General features: G+C 41.0%; 1 protein-coding gene across 1 annotated transcript; it reads right to left on the bottom strand.

Annotated features, from left to right (window-relative positions):
• Nucleotides 1-31: 31 nt before the first annotated feature.
• On the bottom strand, nucleotides 32-27,915 carry LOC140280423 (neuronal tyrosine-phosphorylated phosphoinositide-3-kinase adapter 1). Its single transcript, XM_072375764.1, has 7 exons — nucleotides 27,404-27,915; nucleotides 9,969-10,208; nucleotides 4,009-4,376; nucleotides 1,994-3,931; nucleotides 1,637-1,879; nucleotides 1,045-1,151; nucleotides 32-470 (listed from the first exon to the last, which is right to left on the bottom strand). Exons 2-7 carry the CDS (start codon nucleotides 10,154-10,156, stop codon nucleotides 39-41), a joined length of 3,276 nt encoding a protein of 1,091 aa, XP_072231865.1. The 5' UTR covers nucleotides 10,157-10,208; nucleotides 27,404-27,915; the 3' UTR covers nucleotides 32-38.
• Nucleotides 27,916-27,961: the final 46 nt, after the last annotated feature.

Raw genomic sequence — 27,961 nt, 5'->3', positions numbered from 1 at the left:
CCATCTGTGTGTTTTGGGGACTAGCTTGTCTTTCCACCTCAAATAGCTGTGTCCCACACAACGGCCTGGGGCCTCTGGCAGGGTGGTGTGCCAGTCTTTCGAGGTTCAGGTGTCCGTCTCCAGCTAGGAAGAATGGGCATGCTGTCCTGTTTGCACAGGCTTTTGTCAGGGCGTCTATGGGCCTTGATCTCCTTGCACAGACAGCGTTTACGCTCAATGACTTCTAGCAGCTTGCCGTCTCTCTGGGTCTGCGTGGCGGATGGGGTGATACCCCCACTAACAGGAGTCTGTCCCTGTGCAAGCTGGGCGAGTTGTTGGAACTGCAACTGCAGGTGGTGCTGTTGCTGAAGCTGCTGGAGCTGCTGCTTCAACTGCAGCTGCTGCTGGTGGAGCTGAAGCTGCTGCTGCTGCCGAGACACGTTAGGACCACTAGGACTGCAGGGCGCTTGAGGCGGTGCCATACCATGCAGCTGCAAGTAGAAAATAGTCAGGTCAGTGAATTTATGCAGACCTTTATAATAAAATACCATACAATTTTAAAACTGTATTATCACTGCAGTACAGTCAGTAATGATACTCGTCTTTGCACATGCTGAACAAAACCGATGGACAGCCACTAGGATGCAGTGTTGCTCCTTCTGTTACAGTTTAAGGGAGGGTCAATCAGACGCATGCAGACGGTCTCTGCAGCACACTCGGACTGCGTCAGCACTTGCTTTGGAGCCAAAAACTGGGCAAAATGTGCTACTAGAAGACTGCAGTTTATCCCTCCTAAATACAGTTCAGCATCTTCTCATTTCCACATTAGTGTCTAATTTACTGATTACTTATTTGCAGAGGTCATACACATTTTTTCCCCTTAAAGAAAGAACCCTTTTTCAGATCAGTGGTTATATCTACCAGCTATAAATAGATCTAAAGGAGCACTGTCTCCAGCAGAAGGGGGAAGTAGTTACGAGAACATTATTAATATTCACTTCAAACTACACTACACTTTGAAGTGTATAGTCTTTGCAGTTACAAAGCCTGGTACTATATATTCACCTGATTCAAGGCTTCACGTGCTGGTAGACTGCTCTGTCTTTGGACATCTCCTCCACCCACTTGCCTCACCCCAGCAGCAGAGGAGGAGCGGCCCAGCCGCCCCACTTCTGTGAGAAAACAAACATCACAATGTTTGCTTGCTAATGAGAACAGTAGAATATAAAACACAGAAATGAGTATATCCAACTACACTTGAGATTTAAGGCAGTGCTTCTGTGCAGTGAGTGCTCATTATATTTTAATCTACTTATACCGTGCTTCAACATTTATGAATGATTGATATTTCATCCTAATCCAACCACTATTCAGCAATTATTGTTATCCACACTTGAAGGAAAACAGACCTAAACATGATTGTATTTTTTGCAGGGACATTTTCACAGTCAAAAATAAACTCAACAGTTAAATCGCTGAAAGGATTCCCACTTCTTGAATTCAACTTTTTAGGTTCTTATTTGATGTCCAACAAAGCCTAAAAAACAATAAGCTATCCAAGAGTCACACAACAAATCCACTGCTGTAGGACCTTTCTAATTAGGATGTGGTGATTAGAAACTGAAAAAACTATTATGGCCACTAAGCGTATGCTTACCTCCATTTCGACAGGCAGGAAAAGTCTGGCAGGGAAGAGGTAGCCCTGCTCTGGGTAGAGCTCTGAATCCTTGGGTGGTATCAACACCCGCTAAGGACTCACTGTGACCCAGGGCCCTGCTGGTGGCACTGCTAAAGTGAATTGGGATGCCTGAGTGACCTCCTCGAGAGCCCATCCCTAGATCTTCCTTATCCATCCTTAACAGAGCATCAGCACTGCCATTCCAGGCCCGTCCTTCATCCTCTGAATAAGAGGGAAAAAAAACAGTGTATCAATTTTAAGACACTTTTAAATGCTTTATCCTGTTTCTTTTAAAATACAGTACATTCACAATGAAATTAAAATGACTTAACTTACTCTCTGTCTCTCTGCTCCCATGGCTGAAGGAGAGCTTTCTCTGCATAGGCCAGTAAGACCCCTCATCGGCAGCCAAACTGGCACTACTGTCCCAGGGCATGAAGCCAACTTTTGATTGGAGCGACGAAGAACCTCCATTGCTCCTGGACACTCCCTCACCCACGCCAGTTAGACTCAAGGGCTGTTGCAGAGATGGAGTCTGAGAGTTACCTCTCAAGCTCTCATATGCTGGTGGTCTCCTGAAACCACCAGAAGGGTAGGTCCAGAGCAGGGGGCTGTCTGAAGAGGGAGGCTTGTATGCTGGCAGGCCATGAGGATTATGAGAGCGGAGATGTGAGCGAGAATGAGGACGCTGAGATGACGATAATGGCGTAGGAGTTGAGCTGGTGCTGCTTTGAGGCGTTTGGCTGCTACTGGTTGTAGCACTTTCTATTGGTAAGGACTGTGGCCCTCCTTCCCTATCCCTGTCCCTATCCCTTTCTCTGTCTCTATCTCTGTCTCTTTCCTTATCCCTATCTCTGTCTCTATCTCTATCTCTTTCCTTGTCCTTCTCTTTGTCTCTGTCTCGCTCCCTGTCCCTGTCTCTACCCCTATCCCTATCCCTATCCCTGTCCCTATCCCTGTCCCTATCCCTGTCCCTGTCCCTATCCCTGTCCCTGTCCCTGTCCCTGTCCCTGTCCCTGTCCCTGTCCCTGTCCCTGTCCCTGTCCCTGTCCCTGTCCCTATCCCTATCCCTGTCTCGGTCTCTGTCCCTATCCTTGTCTCTGTCCTTTTCTCTCTCTCCTTTATCAGACTTCAAGAGGAAGCTAACGGACTTACCCTCCTTGCCTGTACTTGATGTTTGTGTCTGCACTGTGGCGTGGTTTGAAGTCTGAGAGCTGCTCTTAGTTGGGGCGGGGGAGTCTCCTCTGTCTGGCTTGCGATAGTGATGATAGTGCGAGGGGCGATGATGAGGGTGGTGATGGTGGTGAGAGAAAGGGGATGTGGACTTGGAGGAGGGAGGTAGTGGTGTGGAGTGACTTCTAGCTCTTAGTCCAGGTGCAGGACCTAACTGAGCTTCTCTACTGTGTTTGTCCTGCAGCGTTCCACTTCCTCCTGATGACTCCTTGGACCCTGACAGAGATACAGGAACATTAGACGAAGTTGAGGAAGAGGTGCTGGCTTGAGTTGTTGCACTGGATGTTTGAGTCCCCATCTTAGCAGAAGCAGACGCCTTGTTTTGCACTCCAACCCCGCTGGAGGCAGCTGCAGGCTGAGGAAAGGCAAGCAGTGGGGGCCTATGTTGTAAAAGATTAGGGAAAGGAGCTGGGATCTTCGTATTGGACTCTGACTCAGATTTACTCCCTTGCAGCAGATAAGGTGTAGGAGCTCGTGGCGTGTGGGGACTGGTGGAGAGGACCTGTGGTACAGGAGTGGAGGAAGCTGAGGAAGGCAGAGGAGAGGAATGGGAGATTGACACAGTAGCTTTAGGTTTAGAATAGGATGGGGAAGAGGAGGAAGGTCGTGGCAGAGAAGAGGAGCTGCTGGAGGATGATGGGGTGTGATGAAAATGTTTTGAGGATTTAAGTTTCTCGTGTTTAGGAGGGGGGTGTCTCTGGGATTCTCTGTTCTCATGCTGTGGGTATTTCATCTCTTCATATATTGCCTCACTCTGGTCTGAGTCTGAGTCTGGTGTGGTGGCCACAGGGGTCACAGGGTGGGGAGTGGCCGTCTGGCTGTCTCTGGTGAACACTTGGCCCACCATCTCTATATACACTGGCTCATCTTCCCCATCTCCTGTTTGAATCTGAGAGTCTGCCTGAAATGGCATGGATGTGGCAGAAGGAGGCACACGTGGAGGAAGAGGGTCGAAGGTAAGCTGGGTGCTGGGACTTCTCTTGGGTTTTAAAGGAGGCACCTTCTTTGTCCCCATGTCCCCCGAGTCAGACTTCTTCATGGCTGCAAAAGACAAATGTAATGTTAAGAGCAGAGATCATTTTCTCCATAGAAAATGCCCCTCGAAAAGCATTTCTTACCATTTTTCTTCTCTGAGTGTTTGGACTGTGAATGAGTGGGGGGAGGGGGTGGTGGGGTCTCTGGAGGTCCTCTGCTGTCAGCAGATGAGGAGCTGAGGCGAGTACTTGGATGGCGTTTGGGTTTTACTGGAGGGCAGCGGCCACCATGTTGGGACTGAGTGTCAGAGTAATCCCCATTCTCAAGGCTTGTATCCCCAGCACCAACAGCATGGCAGGACTGAGAGCGTGGCGCCATGGCAGAGGCACAGGTGTGAGGGGACAGGTCCTGGGAGGCGGGCATGGTCATGAAACCCATCCGGAAGTGCCGTCGGAAAGAGGCCAAGTCTCTTACTTTTCCAACGGTTGCTGCAGGATCGTTTTGGGCGGAGCTGTAGTATGAGAATGGGGTTGAGAAGGTGTAGATGGAGGAAAAATATTGAATAATGAAGAAATCAAAGTAAAGGGAAAACATTCATGTACTACCCTTTATCATTGACCTCCCTCCTTCCTCACTTTCTCTTTGGTCTTCAAAAATTCTCTTAGCAATGAAGAAATGCCTGCAGGGATTTCGCTGCAAAAGGAAAACCCTGGTAAACATGTACCTTTCCATCTGCTTACGCCTCAAACACATTCAATTAGGAAATCAATTCCCTTGTCTAAACCAAAGTAGAAGTGTACACTGTTGCTGGAATCCCTTTTGTCTTTATATGTTTACATTCTCAATGCACATCTGTACTCTGAGCCTGGATCGCCTGAAGCATTTCATCTGTTACCATGGGAACAGTTCAGAGTTTCTAGTATTTGATAGTTCGTCTTTGAAATAATCAATGACACAGACTCCCACAACAATAAATAAAACTGACAAAGAGGAAAATCATACAAAATATAGCAGTTTTCAAATCATAGTGTAGATTAGCTGCCTTCCTTCTCTTGAATATCTGTGATATATTTGTAGGGTATGTAGTATTAATCTTTATTCAGCTGCCATCATTGATTACAGATGTTTTTCAGGTATTTGTCATGGATAAGTTGTTATAATAGTCCATCTATGCATGATTGTATCTGGTTTCGTTTGCAGTTACAAAAGGCAAAATAACTCATTTCAAAAGATTCATTATGATTGGCATTATAAATACATGCCAGATTCCCAAATTAAATAATACTATTGTTGATTCATTGTGAATATTGATCTGTGTTTCAGATACGAGTGTCAGGTCAGTGGTTTAACTTACTAATATAAAACAGTGTTGTTTGATGCCCTGCTGAGCTTATCAAAGGCTCACAAAATGGCTTCTGGCAAGCCTCAACTTGCTTTTCTGCCTTACAGACAGGTGCTGCAGTTGTGTGGTGTCCTTTTCAGAGGATGCCACGCTAAATAAACCAATAGCAACATAACATGTGTCATTACAGTTATTGTCATTATTGCCATGCCTACTGTGAAGCCACTGTACTTAGGAGAGAAAGCGTTGGCGTCTATGGATTTAAAAGTTTTAAATTTAAAAATTATATTCAAGAAAGATACTCATATCTGTGTCTGTTTAAGACAGCAAGAAATAGTTTCAGAGTGTAATTACATAGCTCAAAAGCACAATTATTCTAAGAATAAGTGATTCATCATACTAAATAATGGCAACATATGACAAGTCATGCAGCACAGTTGCGATCCCTGTGAGGCAGTGAAGCACAGAAGAAGACAATTGGAGCTTACAATTTGTATTCAATATTGCAAACAGCAGCAGAAGGAGCACTGAGGCTACTGAAAGAGCACTGAGGCTCTTATTCTCGTTCTCGTGTGTGAGGTAGCGTGCACATGTATGTTTGCTTATGTGTGTAATACAGCAACGCAGTGCATCAGTACAAGTATGTTTGTGCCCTTGATTGCCTGTAGAAATGTACGAGTGACTCCTCACAATCCACATAGATACTAGAGGGCCAAATTTAGCTCAGAACAGACGCTGAGCGGTTCCCTTCCAGCAGCTTGAAGAGCTCTGTTTTTCTCTTATTTCTTCTAAGGGCAGAAACTCCCAACAGCCTCAAAATGAGACCAAAGACTTTGCTGTTCAAAGACTATCAGGACTCTCTCTTTCTTGCAACTTCAAATTGAGCCCGTAATCTGCAGAACTTAAAGTATAGATGAATGAAAAGATCAATAGCACTCATATCTGCTCCTTAAACATTAAGCTACAGCCAGCAGCTGGCTAGATTAATTTACTATGAAGACTGAAAACACTGAGACACTGTTTTTCTGAACTCTGAATGAGGGTGACAAAAAATCTGCCTGCCAGAACTGCAATATCTCACCATAAAAATCTGTACTAGACAAAGAATTGAACCTCCATAAATGATTGAGCAGTAATATTGAGTCCAAATAGGGAATTTACAACTCCACATCAGGGAAAGTTATGAGCTGGTATTAGCTGGGCTAGTAATGAAGTTAAAAAGTAGAAGACATTATTTCAAACTTGTGATTGTAACTGTGGTCCAAAATCTATCTTTGGTAGACTAACTTTGGTAGATTAGTCTTTGGACAGACCTCCTGAATACCTCCTTATTGTGTAAGATATTCCCCAAAGCTGAAGTGGAAAGGCTTTTACAAAAGAAATCGAGTTTAGATGATTCTGCCTGTAGCATCAACTGTCCTATTTCTAATTTACTTTGTGGGGGCAAAGTTTGAAAATGTTTAAACAGCTTAATCAGAGCTTTAGAAAATATTATTATTGTGAACATTAGTCTGGTTTGAGGGCAAATCAGTGCTTAAGTCATCTCTCATGAAGTGCTAAGGTTAAACACTGACATGGAGCGAGTAGCTGTCCTCATTCTGTTGGAGCTTACTGACGTATTTGACACAATACATGACACATTAATTGATTGCCTTCAGTTATGGGTTGTCTCCAGTGTGGCTTTTAACAGATGTAATTTTTTCCCTGTCAGTGCCTGGTGGTTTAACACACAGCAATAAAACTTACTGATTCCTCTACTGTATTGCAGTATTGTTTGGTAGCATGTGACAAACAGTTACAGATACCCCTAAAGCAACCTACAACCAAACTGAGCCTGCTGTTTAAGACTCAATCTTCACAGAGATTAACTATATAGATAGTAATTTCTTGAAACTTCCACTACAAGATAATACATGCCATTGTCAGTTTTAATGCTTAGCTTTAAGGCTTTTCATTCATGTGGTCAATTATTATTTCCAGTGATCATGAGGATGGGCTGACAGTTGCAATAAACTGCGTTTTTATGATAAAACTGCACCGTTAGTTTAAAAGTTTCAGATATTCAGACAAAAAAAACCTCTCATCTGTGGATTTGATGACTGCATTAATAGAGTATATAAATGTTATATACAATGTGTATCATAATGCTTTAATAAAACCTCAGCTGACTGCAAGATTTTCGTTCACCATTTGTCACTACTGGGAATAGTCTGTCTGCCTGTATTAGCACCATAAGAAACCAACTCTATTTTTAAAACTCGTACTGAAACTCACCTATTTACCACTTTGTAGCTCCACAGCCGCCTCTGCTTTATAATATGATTATTCTCTCTTGTGGCCCCAAGATCTGAAACTGTCTACCCTTCAGACTGTTAACTTTGTCCCTCCACACCCTTTCTCCTTCATTCCCACCAGCTAGTCACCTGCCGTGAGCACCTACTGTCCCTCTTCAGTTTCATCCTCGACCCTACTCTGCTCCTAATCATCTCCAGTCACGTCCTGCTTCCCGCCTCTTGTTGCTCTGGCCCTGCTCGACTCCCTGCTTTCATCACTCATCGTGTCCCGCTGTCCTACTTGCTGTCCCCTCCACTTGCTTGATGCTGCCATGAGTTTGATCTTTGCTACCAGCACAAGTACTTCTAATTACTGCTGTGAGTCAGAAAGCACTGGATGGAACTTAGAAACAAACTGAAATGACGTCTTTCATGCTCACCCTCCTCTTACTAATTAGCCATGCACACAATGTTAAATTAGGTGAATTGGAGGTGAGTCACATTTGAATGGTACCTCTTTTCTCAGATACACATTAACTCACTCACTGCAATGCACAGTTTTGTCTTTTTAAGACAACACTGTCATGTGCACACTGATGTTTGTGTGATGGCAGTATGTTAATGACACCTTCATTGGGTGCTTCAATTTACTTGGATGCATTGATGATCGCATGTTTATCAGCATGTATTTACATCATATTTGACCTGAAATTGACAAAAATATTTATACAACAGGAAATCATCATTATTACATTTAGTATAATTTACAGTAAGTCTGTGTGGTGGTTTATTGTTGAGGAGTACTGCCAGAAGACTCTCAGAAAAAGGAGCTGCACCTGATAAATCCTCAGCTAACAGGGTTGTAACAGTAAAGAAATCAGAGTCCTGAACACATACATGTTTAACAACAGCCTCTCAGTTCTACTAAGACAGCGCTAAAAATACTCATTATAGATCATAAATGAACCTCAAATCCAAATACTGGACGCTGTGCAAAATCATTTACAAACCTCATTGAATTAATATTTCATTCATTATATCAAACATTGAAAGGAAGACACTTCTTTATTTCAAGTGAAATAATAGCTCTTCTTGAACTTGATGACAGCATCACATTTTTTAAAAGGTTGAGACGGTGCCATGTTTAACACTGTGTAGTATCCCCTCTTCCTTTGGTTCAGACATATCTCGGAACTGAGGAGACCGGTTGATGAACCTTTAGGAGAGGAAAGTTGTCCCATTGTTGTCCGATATAGGATTTTAGCTGCTCAACAGGCCTGGGTTTTCTTAATGTGCCAAATGTTTCAGTTCATGAAAAGTCTGGGCGGGCAGAATTGCAGGGAAGTCCAGCTCACAGACTCTTCTACTATGAAGTAATTGTAATAGATGCAGTTTACTTTAGCATTGATGGTGCCTCTCTAGATGTTTCTGGTTCCATAGGCACTGATGCACCCCCCCATATACCATCAGAGATACAGGCTTTTTAACTGAGTGCTGATAACAAGCTGGATGTCTGGAGGACAAAAAGAATTTTAAATTCAGATTGTTCTGACCACAGAGCAGCTTTTCATTTTAAAAGAGCTTTGGCTCAGAGAAAATAGCAGCGTATCTGGAACATGTTCACGTATGGCTTCTTCTTGGCATGATAGAGCTTTAACCTGCATTAGTGAATAGTACTTTTTTCCACAGACGAGGATTTCTGGAATTTTTCCTGAAGCCATGCAATGATTTCCATGACAAAACCATGGCTGTTCTGCCTGGCAGCCTGAGGATAACAGACATCCATTACTGATTTTCAGCCATGTCCCTTTTGCACAGAGATGTCCGTGGATCCTCAGAATCTTTTGATGATATTATGTACTACAGATGAGGGAATATTCAAAGTCTTCACATTTTAACATTGAGGAACGTTGTTCCAAAATTGCTCAACAATTTTTACAGTCTTTTTTACATTTAGCTTAACCTTTTATTCAAGTTTTATCTATATGGCACCAAATTAGGGTTGTAAAAGTATAGAAGAACCATGAGCTATAAGGCCTGTAATTCTTAATGTGACAATAGTGCCTATTCTACTAAACCTCATTAAACATGAAGTTTTCTGTGTCACTTCTTGTCTGCTCAAAGAAGAAAAGTACTCTCATTATACTTTAAGTGTATTATGCACAGACAAAACAATATATCTATTCCAAAAATAATAATTTTCAGGTCTCTTTGTCAATGGGTTTGGCCCAGATTATCTCCCTGACATTGTATTTATTCATGTTATCAACTGAACATGTGAACTTCATTGTGACCTTCCTATTCTTCTATGCAAATTTATGAGACTTCTGAGGTGAATCCTTCTGACTTTATGAACTGTGCTTGGAATAAAGACTTAAAATTATGAAATTATAATCATTCACACTGACAAATAGGTTTTATATTCCCAGCTAACTGAGCCCTACTGTAAGCCCATGTATGTAGAGCTCCTGTACTCTGATCCACTCACCTCTTTTTACTTCCCTCTTGGTCTCGCTGCCTCCAGTCCAAACGGCTCTTACGATACAGCAGGTTCATGTCGCTGCGGGATCGCTCCGCCTCGCAGCCTATCACAACGCAGTGTAGCCGCTTGCTTCGCCTCTCTATGTCACGCAGGAAATGCTCGACTGCCACATCCTGGGCAGAGCCAGAGCTCATGGTATTGAAGAAGACTCAGAAAAAGCAGACTCGTGCCAGTGGCAGCCCTCCTCTAAACAAGAAGAAACCAGAACAATGTCTGAGCACATTCATCATTGAAAGAGCACATAACAGCTTCCCAGCCTGCATGCAACTGTCAAGACCGACAGTGCTTACCGTGTAATGTGGAAACAGTCTATGAAATCCAAATAAACCCAATCACAGGCAAAACTTTACAAGTCCTAGTTTATGATACATATTGTGTCATATTGAACAATCCTGCCCATTACTCCACAAGGCAGCCATCACAGCTGAGAGACAGTGATACATGATTATGGAGTTTGCTGTTTTGTTTACCCCAACCGCTAGTGTATTTATATTTTCATTAGCCAGTTATGACTGTTAGAGTAAGCATGGTAACTCAACTGCAGAGCATCTTTGGCTGCAGGCCCTGGGATGGCCTATCTAAGCCTGTCTGCTAAGCAGACAGTAATGTGGTTTGTCATATGTAGCGCATGCACAGCTTCCTGTTCACGCTCCCCCCATGAGAAGTCAGGCTTGTTGTAGGGCAGAGTCCAACTGTGTATTCATGTTGGGGAATGTGAGTGAGCGACACAATTGGCTAAAAAAAGCACAGCTGTCAGCTGAGTTTAAATGGGTTCTGGTGGGGAATACTGAAGTATTAACACTGATGCTCCTAATATCAGTATATTTTGTTGAGTTGCATATTTGGTCACTAAAACTGCATCTGTTTCTTGATATGGCCGTTTTCTTTCTTTGGTACAATGTTTAGTTTTTCCACCTCCATAAATATTTTCTAAAATCAAAGCTGCATATTCACAACACGCTATAGTAAAACTATATATGAATACAGTTGAATGAGACTTGAATTAAAAAGGAAACAAGAACCATTTTCAAAATGACATAAAAGCAGCGCAAAAGCTCTCCTGATTTTGTAGAACATCAGGACAATTTAAGCAACATTTACCACCAACTGCACACCATTTTCACTGTTCACACAACATCTCAACCATCTCTTGCTATGAAGACAGAAAATACAACGTGGGAGCAGCAGTCACTGTCACCTGGGCCAGGCAGCATGCTGATCTGTGTAGCTGTGTGTGATTCTTTTGTCATGGCACAGTGTGTCATCCAGTGTGTCAGCATGGCTACTGCTATTCTTGTATCCCACAGCCCTGACCACAACCTCGACCGCCGCTGCCGTGCTTGCTGACTCAATGTTAATTAGGTTAGAGAGCTGCGACTGTGGGTTGGGCTTTTGTTAAGTGGAGCTTTGATTTTGGTTTCTAGGATCTGGCAGCTGAGGAGGTAGGCCCGCAATTACTACATTACACACTGTGGGTTGGTATACAATTAGCCCAGCTGAATGGACCAGGAGGCTTATATCTTTTATCTACAGACAGGTTCATCTTATCAAAACAGATTTTTTTTACACTCCACATCAAATATGCAGTACGCTCATTTGAGCTGGCTGTGATCAGTCCCTTGAGTCCCTTTATAAACTGAATAAATTCAGAGCATTGCAAGTTGCTTCAGGAGAAAGATGTTTCAGGAGTATCTGCAGGGTCAGGAGTCGCTTGAATTCTTCATTAGTACCAGAGGGTTGATGGAACCATGATTAAAAAAACTTAATCTGCAGGCAATGCTGCTGACTCTTCATTCATTTACTGAGAGCCTCTGTGTAGCTAAACACAGGGTAACACACACAGTAATGATTGAAAAGTTCACAGAATCTGATTTGACTGCTGTTTACTAAGAAGAAATAACGGGGGATAATATCTGAGTGTAAAGAGTCGATGTTTCCCTTTAATACAGTCCAGTCTAAGAATTAACTTTGATGGAACATCTACTGTATCAGCTGTCTAAAATCCTTCCATCTATCACTGTTACTGGATTTAACACACGTGGGAGGCTTTGTGCTGCGGCTCTCTGCCCTCCAGCCTCCATCACAGCAAGTGGTCCAGTAGTGTTGCTGCACCTCGCTGTGAGCGGGACAGTAACACTGCTGAGTGAAGTGACACATCATAGCATCCGCTTGGCCTTCGTCAAGAGTGCAAAGCATATTTAAAATAAACATCTAATTACGTTGGGGTATATTCTCTTTGTGTTTTGCAGACATCAACAAAAATTTGATTTGAAATTTGTGCCACAAATACCAACCTGTGCCCTTTTTGGGTACATTTCTTTTCCTTTACACATACATAAGAAAATCAGTCTTTGCAAAGAGCAATTAGTTTTAAAGGGCAGACATATTGTACTGCAGTTATCAGCTTCCTTTTTCTGCACAGCTGGCTCCTAAACTGAGCTTTTCTCATAAGATTTTAAGATTTGCATCTATTCACTTAAATCAGTCAAAAATGAGTGCAATCAGTTTTTTTAAATGTAGTATGTGACAGTAGGTAAGGTAAGATGGAAATAAATCTGGATTCTGTGTTAAAACTCAATGACAGTTCAAAATCTTACTTAAATTTCATTAAACAAATAGGTAAAAAACTCCCATTGGGAATAATTAAAGAGGTTCAGTCAGTACAATGTTATCTAGGCTTAACTGTTGGCTTGTCATTCCTTAAACGACCATGTAGGAAGACATCCTGTGATGATGGAAAAGATGCTACTCTGTGAAATTATTGGTTGGCATCAAGAAAACGCAGTACCATTAAAACCTGAAAACAAAGTGTTGAAACATCCTCCTTGAAGAAGGAATGTGGTCTGAAAAAATCTTAAATGATTAAATGAATCTTTGGTGAAATCAAATCAAATCAAATCCTCATTAGAACTGACTGCAGTGTTTCACACTGAAAGTATTTCCAAATGCACAATGCAAAGAGATCTCAGCGTCGTGACTGCTGTAAGAAAACAACCTATAAGTGAGGCTAACTGAAAAGGAGGAAAAACAGCAAAGATTGGACTCTGGAGCAAATAAATCAGGTCATGTGGTCTGATGAGTCCAAATTTATGCTGTTTAAGAGTGATGGGAGCATCAGAGTAAGAAGAGTGCAAGATGAAGTGCAGCCCCCATCATGCCTTGTGTTGTAGAAGCACATGGGGGCAGAGTTATGATCTGTGGGTGCTTCAGTGGTCAGGTCGAGGTTCAGGAACATTATGAGCCCAAAACCGAGGTGAACTGACTACCTGAATAGACAGAATGACCAGGTTTTGCTATCAATAGATATTTTCGTTATCGATGACCTGCGCATATTTGGAGATGACAATGCTAGGATTCCTTGGGCTCAAACTGTGAAAAAGCTGCTCAAGGACCATGAGACATGTTTAGACATGAGTCCAAACCTTAACCTCATTGAGAAAGTGTGAGAATTTCTGGAGAACACTTTTACACAGCGGTCTGAAAAATGAGTGCAACGATGCTGTTGTGACTTTTCTTATAAATGGTGCAATAGAGAATGGGTGCTATAATCAAACCTAAAAGTGATCCAACCAAATATAAGTGTGTAAAGCTTTTTGGGTATTTTTGGGCCAGGCAGTGTACATATATGCCTGAGTTTGCTTGGTTTCTCCCAAATGTCACAGCCATTTCTGTCCACCCCTGTACAGCATCTTGACCCCTCAGCCATAGCACTGCAGTTCAACCAGAGAAACAAACAGGGAGAGAGGACGAGAGAAGCAGAGCATGAGGATGAAGCAAAGCATTCAGGAGAAGAATGAGCAGCTTGAAACGCACACAGCCATATAAGAGGAGAGATGGAGGCAGCCGGAGAGAGACGGGAAGGGGAACGGTGAAAAATGGGGAAAGCCGACAAATAGCGAGTCAGTGAGAGATCAACCCGGGAAGAAGATGAATATAATCATGCGGAAAACGTGCTGCAGATAGAAGGATGGAGGGGAATATTGGGACAGGGAATATGGGAGGGGAAGGACAGGGAAAATGGAGGAAATTATGAGAAAGAAAGAATAGAGGAACACTGAGAAGCAGCCAGACTACAAGAATGGGGGAGGGAGATGAAATCAAGCCGCTCACACTAGTCGCTGTGTGTGGTCTCCTAGCAACACTGTCAGCATGCATCTCTTCCTTAGCCACTGAATATGCACAAAGCAGGCCGTCAACCTCATCATACATGATGATCCCTGGATTAAACTTCACTATGGCTTCACTTCTACCTGATATTTCAGTATCTGAGCATCACATGTATCATAAATGGAGATAGTCTCTGTATCCATTAGCAACCACCTTACTGTCAACGTTCATGATGCCCTGAGCTACACAGTACCTGGATCTTACAAAGGCTTTCACATCCATTTCTCTTTTCTTTTTTTTTCCATGTGGAAAACTAACTCTAACTGATGCACTCAATTAAATGCAAAAACACATTTTAGGAATGCTTTTTAAATGCTTTAGTGAATTATTTTAGGAATCCTTGATTGTATTCCACCTGCACATCTCGATGGAGGAAATAAACGTGCTAATTATTCGGCAGGTATTTCATTTCATCACAGTCACAAAGGGAGCAGTGAAGGGAAGTGTTTATCTGCAACTGAAATTTGGAAAATACCTATACTTGCTGCTAATACCAACAGATTACTAAAACAGAGCTCGCATCAGATCACACCTGGTCACAAATCCTCACTTGTTTCCGGTTGCTCTTCAATTTTTACATGTATTAAATAGTCTAGATCAAAAGTGTTTTGAGTTGCCTTTTACTAGATTTTTTTTAATGGTTTCAGTTTACTCGAGTTTATGAGAAATTAACCTGATCTGGTGCTGAAAAAACTGACAATGTGTAGTGAGTTTTAAAATCATGAATAAAAAAGGTCAAGACTCGGAAGTCTATCATCTGCTTCAAAGGCGAAATAAGAAAAGAAAAAGGAAAACACTATAAACAAAATAATCATTATCTGACTATCTGAGGTTCCTATGATGCTATTGTAAACATACTTCTGTGTCAGTGAATGCATCCTTTTGATGGCAAAGTCCCCAGACATTGGCTCGCTTTATTCCTCTTCCTCAAACATTCCTCAAGGAAGGAGGAACGTGTAACTCTAAATGTTGACGAGAGCAGAGAACATACGGTTGAAGAGGGTTAATTTCCTCATAATGCTACATCGTTCTGAAGTCTACTTTTTCCAAATCAAATGAACCACTGTTGTTTATGTATTTACAACACAAAGCCTAGTGAACTCAACCTGACATAAACACTAGTATCAGTAAAAATGTCTTATGGGTTATGGATTATTATTAGTCGATTTTGAGCTTTTCGCTTTTGCACATTTTGAGCTTTTCTCTAATAGAGTGAAACTACTAACAAATTACACTGTTATTGCAACATTAATAGGTTTTGATGAGAGTTAGAAGACTCTCAATGTCAGTCTAACATCTATGTGGTAAAGATGAAACAACTTCCTGAGGTCAGCTAACCTACCGTAGCTTATCGTTGCTCAAAGCATAAAACAGAGAAAGCGCTAACCTGGGTCTGTCCACAGGAAACAGAATCTGCCAACCAGCACCTCTAATGAAAACATATTAACACGTCATATCACATTTATTCAGTAATGATTTAGAGATGCTGCCAGGCAGATGGAATCACACTAGCTGTGTCCCCGTTCAAAGCCTCTGCACAAGGCTAAATTAGCTGTTAGAATGGTTTTGATAGTCTCCTCCAAGCACTCACATGAAGCAGAAACTTGTCACATGCAGACACTTGATCAGGAGCCCTTGGTGTCACAAAATAAGGCCAACACTTCTGGTAGCATTTTTGAGCACTTGAGAACCTGAGGAACATCTATGGAGGTTTATCAAGCTGCAACCTGTGCACTGTAATGTGATGCCAGGGGCTCCTGATCAGTGCTTGTATGCATCAGTGCAGCGCAATGAATGTGAAAAAGTCACAAAATAGAAAACTCTCAGTTTACTTTGAAGTTTTTTTCTTGTGGCACTAAGCGCCACTTTCATAGTAATGATTGTCAGTGAGCTGTATGGTTTGTGTGGCAGAACAACCAGCGATTCAGAAGAAGAAAAATATTTTGATGAGATACTTTATCAGATCATCTGTTTTAAAGCGAGCCATGAAATTAAAAATGAAATAATCCAAACCCAACCTTAAACAAGCAGTTTTTAATTCTCAATCTTAACCAATTATATTGTATTGTCAAACCTAAATCAAGTAGTTTGTAATGTGTAAAAGCAACAAAAAAGTTGCCTAAAAACACCGGTGGCTGGAATAGGATTCAAACTCAGTTGTTTAGCTTGAAATTCATATGAAGAGTTTCATCCCCCAACACCTCCAACCTCTAAATGTAGACTTTGTCATCTCTTAAATGTGATGCAACGATCATTTTACAGTTTCACAAAATAAGGGGATGCTGTGTTCTTCTGTGGAGTTATTTTTGTGTGAACACAAACCATGAGATTAAGTTTTCATCACTATTTCACATTTTGCTGTGAGCCACGGCTGGTGCATGACACCTGTGAGAGAGGGCTGGAAGAAAATGTTCTTTCTTTGAAAAATGTTTTTCATTTTCAAACTCTTATAACGGGCTGCACGGTGGTGTGGTGGTTCACCCTCACAGCAAGAGGGTTCCTGGTTTGAATCCCAGCATGTTCTCCCCGTGAATACGTGGGTTCTCTCCAGGTACTCCTGCTTCCGCCCACCATAAAAAAACATGCATGTTAGGTTAACTGGTGACTCTAAATTGTCCCTATGAGTGTGTGAGCGTGCATGGCTGTTTGTCTCTGTGATGGACTGGCGACCTGTCCAGGTTGATCACTGCGTCTCGCCCAATGACAGCTGGGATAGGCTCCAGCACCCCCGTGACCCTGAGTTGGATTAAGCGGGTATAGAAAATGGATGGATGAATGGAAATCCTATAATTCAGTGGAACAAAATGGTCTCTGTTATTCAAATAGAGAAACTGGTGTGTGACAGCATAACAAAGGGTTAATTATACAAAAGTTAACATTGCCTTTTGCCAGTTCAAACCCGCTTGTAAAATATCAATGGCCAGATTTCTCACACTTTCTGTGTACAGAAGCTCAACTTGTGATGAGAAATGCTGTTCTAAACATTTGGTCAGTGGGATAATTTATTCTCTATTGCATGAAATCAACTTCACCAGAACTGGTCTGATGTAGACAGGATATCCACCTTTATCATATCTGAATAAGAGAGCAATGTCACATTCAACACATAACAAATTAATTCTAGCAAGGCTAAAATTTATCATTCATTTGACATTTAAAATTAAAACTAAAGTTTGTAAAAATCCCTTTCTGTCAACGAACCAATAGTTTGCAGCTCTTTGACAGTCACAGTAATATTACATCTGCACCACGAAGAACTTTACTTCTGCTCAGACAAACCTGGAGATGCATCTGCCCCATAAACAAAGGTTTTTACACTCTGTGTAGTTGACCTATGGGCAATTAAACAGTTCAAGCATGACATACTGCTTTTACTTATATACTTATATAAGCTTGAGTCAATAAGTATAATTTCCTCTCGCCTAGATCTGGTCAAAATGTTTGATATGACGTTATGATCAGCTAATCATTTTCTCTTCAGGGTATGAATCTTTTTGCTACAGGACCATCACTCAAGTCCTCTATAATTTTGTATTGTGTCATGAGATATCAGGTGACTGATGAGAATGGACAGGAATTAGAGGAGGAAGTGGCAATCATTCCAGGCCAAGGGTGCCAGGAAAATAAGATAAATAAAAAATAAATAAATACTTAAGAGCTGTTCTTTCATAATTCTTATTTTAATTAAAAAATCTAATCTGGTTTTGTCATTGTACTGTTGTTTTTTAACAAGATAAGAAACACAAAGACCCATCTATGCTCAACTATACACACGCTCTTTGGATTCTAATGTTGAGCGTTGTACAAATTGAGTGACTGCTAAATCTTTCATGGACTGCCACCAAAAATACATACAAAAAGCTTTTCCTGATCCTGCATATCCGGCATGTAACCAGGGCACAGGCCAGAGCCACAACACGCTTTCAGAGATGCTTTGTGTTTATCTCAACCACACACTTATTATTTCAAGCGTTTGTGTGTGTGTCAACACCTGCACAAAGTGTGGATCATGACTAGAGCAGAATCTACATCCCATTAAATGTACAATTCAATTCAAAACACAGAAAAATAAGAAGATAACACAGCCGTAATCTATTTGTCAGGTGAAAGAGAGGCAGCAGTTTCAGTGACCTCCTGATCTCCATTTCCCACCTTGGTTTGCCCTTGCCTTCATCATCTTCTGCTGGAATCTGCAGTAACCAAGGTGACCTACTGCACTTAGCATACACAAGTACTTAGCAACCTACAGATTCACAAGCCTTTCTGGAACATTGGACAGCTTTTCATTCGCTATATGTTGTTCATCATGTCACAGAGAAAAGAGGCATTCATAGCAGAATGGCAGGCTTCTCCCTGGGAATAACGTGCAGAGCAACACAAGGAGAAGTAATAAAGGCTGAACAGTGAAACTGGAAGGAAGCCACGTGTCAGGACGCTCAGTATGTGTGCAGCATGAACACTGTCTAGATGTGGTATGACGACAACATGCAACATTGCTAGGAGTCTCATCAAGATTAAAAATAAGCAAATAAAGAGATTACATGATGTGGAATGACTGGTCTCTGTTTTGTTTGAGGTATAGACTGTGAGGTATATGATGCTGCAGGGAATAGAGCAGGACGGAAAAACTCCTTAATGCTCACGTTTGTGCATGAGGGGAAGAGCTCCACTCTGCAGCTGCACATGCTTCACTGAGCCAGCATCCTTCTCTTGACCAAAATCTGACTTCTTCTTTTAGATGTGGAATACCCTGCGACGTTTACTGCCTACCTCTGAGAAATGTTCAGTTTAAAATCTTAGCTTAGACATTTACAGATCTTTGATCTTACAGATCATGAATCAGTCCAGGCAGATAAAACTGATGATGCATTATTAAGGAAGGGATGAAAGGCTTAAACTGTATTTTTTTTTCAACTCACATGATACACATTTTTTTTTTATTTACCTTTAAGAGGTCCAAAACATAACAGCCCGCAGGTCTGAAAGCAGTCCCTGCCCCAACATGACAAACCTCATAAACTATTCAGCAACAATTAAGCGAAGTCCAATAGCCTGAAGCAAAACAGGGACCAGCTGAACATCACTGTACGCTCAACATATGATTTAGCTCACAGCAGTTCAATGTAGGCTTGACTCACATCCTCCCAAAGTTCACATAAGCAAAACAAAACAAGATGTACGTTAGAAAGCTTTGATTACAGAGGAATGATGAGTGATAGATGCTGAAGAATATGATATTCAACAACTCAAAAATGCACCTGCTGCTGCATTTGATGAGCTGCTTATCTTTTGATTGACAAATGAACCAGTAGCGTTGGTGTGATAACCAAAGCCAGGTAGGCCACAAGTGGTCTTCCAACGTTTGAATCAACCTACACTTGTGCTCAAAATCCCTCAGTTAGTGAGTAATGGCGTAGGTTGCTCTGGATAAGTACACACATGCCCACACGCTGCTCTCCCACTCATTCATCTCAATACAAACAGATTATTTCCCTTATGGCTCCATTATTTGCACCCCACAGTGTTCACCAGCATGGTGGTAACTCAGTTTGAATAGATTTTTAAAACATATTAAAAGAATGAAACCAAATAACTTCCATTTCAAAAGACTTGTATGTGCGCATAAAATCACATCAGGTACTTTTGAAAGTCTGTTAATCAAGCAAAAAGTCTAAGAGCATCTAAAGGCTCTGTGCTACATGCTGACATGCAAGATAAGTAGTGAAAGGTGGAGGTTTATTGGCCCCACAGGTGTGACTGACAGGTTTTCAGTTCAAGGTCTCACTTGGGCAATTCCTTTTCTTGTCATTCTTACAGTTCAATGCACTGATAGCAAATAAATAAAAAAGGTACTAACAGGGGCAAATGGTTGGTGAGTGCAGATTACACACAACAGCCTGATGCAGACAGGGTTTACTTACACTTTACTTTTATAACAGATGGAAACATATAGTTATTATCAGAGACATGATAGAAAGAAGTTTAACTTCTTACATATTAGCTGCAACAGTAAAAATCTTTTAATCTAACAACGCGTTGCTCTCTACGCATTAATAAAGCAGCACTGTAAAATTGGACAACTGTGTACATAAAAGAAACATTTCTAACTGTCTGGAACAGATTAGCAACTTAATTTCCCAAATACTGAAACTTTTTAAAGGTCCAATGACTTTTAGATATTGTTTATTAAATGCTTGAGTCTGGAAACAGTGAGTTTGAGTGTCTTTTGCTGACAAAAAGCCAAGAATCTGGGGTTCCTTTCAGAGAAAAGCAAGATTGCTCTGACATTTAAAAAGCTACTTAAGTTATGCTACGATTCAGATTTGCATTTCTGAAGTCACTCGGTGCAGTCGCCTATTTCACACAGTGTTCCTGCCGTCTTGAGTTTTTGCTGGTCTTTTGTGACCTTTAGCAACACTGCAGACCATAAATTATCTCCATACGACACTCCTAAGACCATTATGCTCAGTTTCAGACCCATATTTATTGAGTGAAATGTTAGGGCGGCCATGTTTGTGGAACATTTTTTCATGTTTACAACATACACCAAATGCCATGAACATGTTACAGCCTCCTAACGCTTTAGAGAACAATATGCAAGGTCTTCTCAAGGTTTTAGCATACATGTAGCACATTGTTGAGAGGAGGCACATTAACATAACAATCTGGGACATTTTGTGTGCCAATGTGCCTCTCCTGTAATTTCAAATCAAGCCATTTACTGTTACCACATAATGACTCTAAAATGACTTTGCTATAGGCTTCTTGAGACAAGTCATGAAAAGCACACACGCATTCTTAAGTAAATGATTTTGTTTTCTGTCCAGAATACCAGCATATAAGTAGTAAGCAGGTGGTGATCAACATGGGTTGGCACTGAGACCTTCTGTGCCAACAAGAGGGGAGTGACTGCTGGTGCCTAAGTTTATTTATTTTGCATGGTACCATGCAAATGACTCTGAAAGGTTTAATGAGAAGAAAACAGAAGGAAAATGAACAAAGATGAGTTGCCTCAAGGAAATCATTACCACACATCATTACTCTTGACTACACACTGCAGTGAAAACGGGATGCTGTAACGCGCTTACAATGCAGAAAGAAATCATTTAAAAGGAGCTTTTAACTCAAATATCATTGGTTAATTTGGCCATATACGTCCAAGTAAGAGTCCACTCAGACAAGAGACAGACATGTATGAGCTTTTAATGGGGGGAGGGGGGGTCATTGCATCCAGCAATGTGGCAACAGAGGGAGCTGACCCTCAGGACTGAGTCAGTGGTCATTTGTAAAGAAAACAGAGTCTCCTCCTCCTCCTCTTTCCTAAGTGGGCACAGGGGCTGTCTGTCCATTTAAAATTACTACGATTTTCTGTTCTTCAGAGCATCAAGTGCATCATAGATGAAAAAAAAAGAAAAAAGAAGAATTAAAGAGAGAGTGGAGTGGCCAGTATGTCTGCCTTCATGTTGTCTATTGAGGACACGGCTGAAGAAGTTTAATGAGATTTAGTTTAGTTTTAGTTTCACTATTACTGAACAGTCCATGAGTAAAGTGCCAGTAAAGACAGAAGACAAAGGAGGCAGACATCGAACAATGTCTGAGGAAGAATTTGTACCCAAGACATGGCTTGTAAATGGCATGCCCTTTAATCAGGAAGCCACAAGAGAACCTTTACCTTTAGACCTATTCATGACGAACTGTGATTGGCTTAAGTTAATGAAAAAGTGGATCTAATCCTCATGAAACAGAGAGTTTGGTGTTTTGAACCAGAAAAAATGTCATGTGTGAGAAAATATTGCTTCTCTGCTGATCATGATGATGCTTATCATTATCACTATTATTATGATCAATATGATCATTATTAGTGGCAGTAGTGTTGTTAATAGAATTATACCGGATTATAAATCGCATTATCAATGATTGACTGCTAATGGGTCTATTTCCATACATAAAGCGCATCGGGCTATAAGGCGCATTAAATTTTTGAGGCAGCTTCACCTTAATGTTGAAGCACAAATCGTATTACTCCGCGAGGCTCGTGACTACGGTGGCTGTAATGCTCAATCCATCAAGCAGTGCAGCTTCGTAGCTTATCAAGGCCGTGCTAAAACATTTTGACAGATTTTTGAGTGCCGTGTACCACATAAAATCGGTTCTAGGTCAGAAAGCACAACCAGAATTCATACATTAGTTGCATCGCATTTTAAGGCGCACTGTCGATTTTTGAGAAAATTAAAGGATTTTAAGTGCGCCTTATGGTCCGAAAAATACGGTATATATTTTCTTCTCTTGCATTGATATAGAAACACAAAACTTCATGACCTAGCCTTGAACACCTCTGACTACCCAAAACCCTAAACTTGAGGTACTACACCGATAGATGGTGCTGAAATCATATAGCTCAAGTTTACTTACTTTACAAGTAGTTTGAAATTCTTTCAGAATATTAATTTACTTCAAACTGGGCTTTTTCTAAAAAAAAACTTCTAGTTCTATTTCTTCAACAGAAACTACTGGAGGCATCTATGAAGTCTAAAGATTCAGTTTTAAGTTATTAAGCAAATTTCAATATGTCAAATTTTACAAGCCAATTACAAAATACAACAATTTTGAAAATTTCGCTAAATGCTTTGAAAAGTCAACCTGAAATCAAAAACACATGTTTGGAAGTGATCAGTGAAATAAAGCATGTTGTGCTTAAACTCTGCTGGGCACAACTAATGCATTTATATCATAGTAATCGGCTATATTGATTACCCAGTCTGAACGATAGGGTCATCCATAAAGTTTGGTCACAATCAACAAACGCACGTCTCAGTGAGATGGCTGATTGGTGACGAATGAATGTTTGATTCACTATAGCCTCGATCAATTCAGATGATTTAGTCTTTAAGAAGATATGTGCATATCAGTAAACATACATATCGCCGTAAGTCATCATGCAAATGTTACGAAAACTGACATAGACAGTCTTTGGATACTAGATGGTGATAAACTATGTCAAACAATCAATATTTCTAAAGCCCTTTTCATACAAAAAAAGATGCAACACAAAGTGTTTTACATAGCTAATAAAATATAAAATAAAAAACAAATAAAACAAAATAGAAAAACGCCACTTTACCATCTAATTCCCCAGCATACAAGTCCCACATAGACGTACACACACATGCACACACACGTGCACACAAATCTACACAAAATGATGTCTTAACCCTCATTGACAGAATTGAGGAAACAAGAACACTGGAAGTTTGAATAAAAATGGATAAGATAAAAAAATAAAAATCACCATGAGAATGGAATATAAAAGACATGAGTTAAATATTAAAACAAATTCATTAATAGTACAAAAATATAGATGCATTCAATAAGTAATTAATAATTAAATTGGTAAAACATACAGAAAATGATAAAAACTAGTTTTAACATAAGAGACTAAGAAGGAAATAAATGTAAGTAAAATATTGACTGTGAATAACGATCAAAACTAAAAGATATTCAATTACAAGCTTAACTAAAAAGGTCATTGTTAAGCTTTCTTTTAAAAAATCAACACCCCCAGCTGCCTTCAGGTCTTCAGGCTGTTCCATAAGCGAGGGCCATAAAAACTAAAAGATGCTTCTCCATATGTTTAACTCCCTGCTTTAAGTACATTTTCTATTCATCAAATGTCTGATTGAAATATTTTACAATGTACGCAAAACCAGCTGCTGACTTGTGCTATTTCTTTCAATTACCTTAATCATCTAAATTGTGACCATTTTGAGGTTTTGTAAGTGTGATGTCACTGTTTCATTTTGTGTAAAGATGTGCAGGAAACCATGATACTTTCATCATATTCAACCTCTGAGGATAAAGAGCAGGGATCAGATCAGATATTATGTCGGCGAACATCTGGCTGAAAAAATAAACCATTTCATGCATGTAACATGTTTTCAAGCGCTCTCTGAAGTCAACAAATGCTAAAAGTTAAGATGGTCACAATCTGTTTGGGCCTGATCCTTGCCACTTGCCATACTATTCTCATTTTGTTAGAAACTTCAAAGTCTGGTTTACAAACAGGGGAAAAAACTTTCAATTGAGGTGCATTATGGGATATGCACACTCAGAAGGGACTAAAATACAGAAAATTTCATTGTAGCCTCTTTTGTTCCAGTTGTGATAATTCATTTTCATCTGTCTATCTTTCTATAATTTTCCAAGGCTGTGAAAACAGCATAAAATGGTTGGATTACAGTTTTCCTTTAAGAAAAAGAAATGAAAAGTTTTGTGAAGTAAAGTTATGCTGCAAAGATGATCCTAAAAATCTCAAAGCCTTGAAAGTCTCTTGGAGGAAGGGTGGTTTGAAATCGTCTGAACTTAAGTCCAGAACCAAGTTATATGTGACTGACAGAGGTAGATGGCCCCTGCATATAAGAGGCTGGAAGATGAAAAAGTGTAGTTTCATTTCCCAAAATTTCCTTGAACACAAGGATTCCAATATCAACATTTTTGCTGATTATGGTTAACAATCATTAGATCAATTATTCCACTAATCCTCTTAGCTCCTTCATCATTTAGATGTTAAATCACAACTGTGTGAAAGTTAAGCAGAAGGATGGGAGATAAATGGGTGAAATTTAATCCATCACTGGCCTGATGGAAACTGAATATTCACAAAAACAGAGGAGGAGTTTCTTATTAATCCTTATTTTTCTCACTGACTGCAGTCACTCACATTGCTCACATGCTGCAGCAGAAACACCCTTCCTTCGTCATTTCTGATGCCACATCTCTCCAGCAGAGCTGAGAGAATCAAGATGGTGAAACCACAGATGGAGGAAGCATGTGCTCTCCCTTTAAAAAAAAAAACCCAAAACAATGCAAACTAAAACCAGCTGATCAGAGCTGCTGCTGTATGGATTTTGAAATGCCTACACCACTGGCCAGAAGTAGACGTTTGAGTTGCTTTTACTCACCTACTGCTCTGCCGCTGCTCAAAATTAAAGCAAACAATCAGTTTGGTTGTTTCAGGAAAATAAAAATCCATTAATGCTCATCCAGACAGGGGGGATCCACTCGACCAGAGAAATGAGCTTAAAATGTCAGCATCTGCCAAGTCTGTCTCACATCCATCAGTTTCCTCACTCGCTGTGGTCCTTATATGTCCCTCATCTCTCTGGATCAAGCTTTTGTTTTTCAAATAGCATACCAGATGTTTATTTATTTATTTTTTTTGGGAATGAGACATGATCCACAATGTCCGCAACAGAAAATGAATCATCCACCTCACAGAGACAGATTCAAATATAGGGACAATCCTTTATTCCTTACCGAACACACTGGTGAGTTTATTTGTGTTATTTTGATTAGAGCATAACAACTTCGTTCAATTTAATTTACTCTCTGTCAAAGTCTGGGTTATTCATGTATTTCAGTGGCTGTGATCCTCTTTTTTGTGGCACAAATCCTTTCAGGACTCAAGGGCTTGAATGAAACAGACGCCGTGGTGCAAACTGACTGAGCTGTGACACTGTCCCCTGATTTAATCACATTTCTGGAGTGAATTTTAGGATCACCAGGTGAGCACAACCGACAATGACAGGTGGTGCGAGCGCCGTTTTTTTTCACTGCACTGAAGACACACTGCACAGTGTGTGTAGCTCACAGCCTGCACTCAATGACCCCAAAGTCACAGCTGCTCTCAGCCTCCCTGCTCTGTGGTGTTTAAACCAAACTGCACAAAGAGGCAGATCCTGCTCATGTGCATCTGTTAGCTTAAGAAAGATTTAAAGGCGTGTATGGGGAGACTTTTGTCATATGCAGCTCCAAGGTCAAGTGTGATTTAATGTCAGTGTCAGTTTCATGCAGATATTCCAGCAACCAGCATGCTGGTGCTCAATCATGAAATATAAATCATCATATTGTTTCTACATTCAAACTGCAGGTTTGTGTTATTCTTAAAGGCACTGCAGTGTCCATTTTAATCACCACTATATTTAAATTGTGGCAGACTGCCTTGTAACTCACGTGGCTGCTTGCATTTGTCATAAAAAAGATGTTTATATTTTTTTTTAACTCAAGCAGACTTATTTGATTTCTCTTCTTGTTATTTTGCAAGAAAAATCAGTCAGTCAGCTAAAAGTTGCTAGCTATTAAACAGCTGCATTGAATGTTATCATTCTGGCAGTCCAATGACAACTGTTTTCACCATTATCCTCTTCTTTTTGTTGTGGTGGGGCCTGAATAGAAGCCGAAATCTCCCGGTAAGTGTGATGCTCATTTTGAGTGGCTGTCACGCCCGGTAAAAATGGGGGATAAAAAAAACGGTGCTGACTAGCTTTACTCCACGTTCAATTCTAAACTTACACTTTTAAAGCGTCTTACAAAGGGTCTAAGGTGTGATATTGCGGCAGCTGATCGAGGATCAATCACCAAATGGCTTTTCCATCGAGAAAAAAATGTAACGATGTGGTTCCCTTCATCCAGACACCTGCCTTTCCCGCACCTCAAACACGCGCCAACACATCCTCACCTGGCTGCGCGCACGCACACACACACTCTCTCACACACACGTCAACCATATTTTCACAATCGCAGAAATACCGCCCAGACTCACATAGCCTACATACAAACACAGCGCTCCTGCATTTATAGACTCACTCTTATGATTCGTAAACATGCAGATGTTTCCATCGTGGCCATTTGCCATTAAGGCTTCTAATACTGACCCCGCTGTCACTGCTTTGTTGTGGGTATTTGATTTTCTTTAAAAACACCGTGCATGCAACTGGATCTCGTGTTAGCTGATGGTGGTGGCTTGTTTTTGGGTGAAATATTGATAAGAGCTCGTCACGACTGAACTTAAAATACGGACTGTGGGTTTTGCTGCGCGGCGATAATGGCATGTCTTTACACTTCATTTGTGTTTTGGGCTGGAAATACGGGTCGTATATTCACTGACAAGTGCCGTGGGTCCTCAAGGTTGAATAATTTGGCTTGCGAACACACAACAGCTCGCTGTCAGCCCTGGATTCCGTGAAATTTACGCGTAAAATGCCATTAGGCCCGACGTCCCTCCGCAGTACAGCATTAGATTTTCCCCTGCTAATTAGACAGACGGCGCATTTGGACTCTGACAGCTGGCTATATCGGCGAGATGATGCAAGCAACTCATGCGGTGATTTATGGAGCAAAACATAGGCCTTATAGTCTAATGAAGGTGTGATACATACCTTGGTCACTGTATTGCCTGTCTGGCGCAGAGGGAGACTAAGCCGACAGCCCTATCCAGTTACCCAGACTCGTAAAAATCAGACAACAACAAAACCACGCTGGTTGTTGATGACACAGCTGTCTTGGCAGACAGAAGGGAGGGGAAAAAATCCGTTCCCAGATGTGTCAATTGACGTGGAGATAAAAAATCAGATATTCAGACGCACATCACCGGACTGACGCCTTTTCTTGACGTGAAAGGTCTTCCATTTTTATGATAAACAGCGTACTGTACTACCGAGCCTCGGCGTAGACTGGCCGGTGTGGGATGTGACTGAAAATCATGATGCTATTGAATACGACGTTACAAAAAGGTCCTCCGCAAACGCCATCCGAGGCTCCGCGGCGACCACCGACAAAGAGCCATGCTTCTGGTTCAGGCATAAACAGAAAAAAACAGAAACGTCAAAACAAAAATGCGCAGACATCAACGCGCTGCGTAGTCTCAGGCACAGGGCACCCTCACCGTGCATTCGCATCCATATTAATATGCATACAGTACTTCCTGAGAGCAGACG

Source organism: Leuresthes tenuis, unplaced genomic scaffold, assembly GCF_036924035.1.
Source record: "Leuresthes tenuis unplaced genomic scaffold, fLeuTen1.0.hap1 SCAF_21, whole genome shotgun sequence".
Taxonomy (NCBI): Eukaryota; Metazoa; Chordata; class Actinopteri; order Atheriniformes; family Atherinopsidae; genus Leuresthes; species Leuresthes tenuis.
Note: the sequence above shows the minus strand (reverse complement) of the source record. Positions and strands in the feature narration are given on the sequence as shown.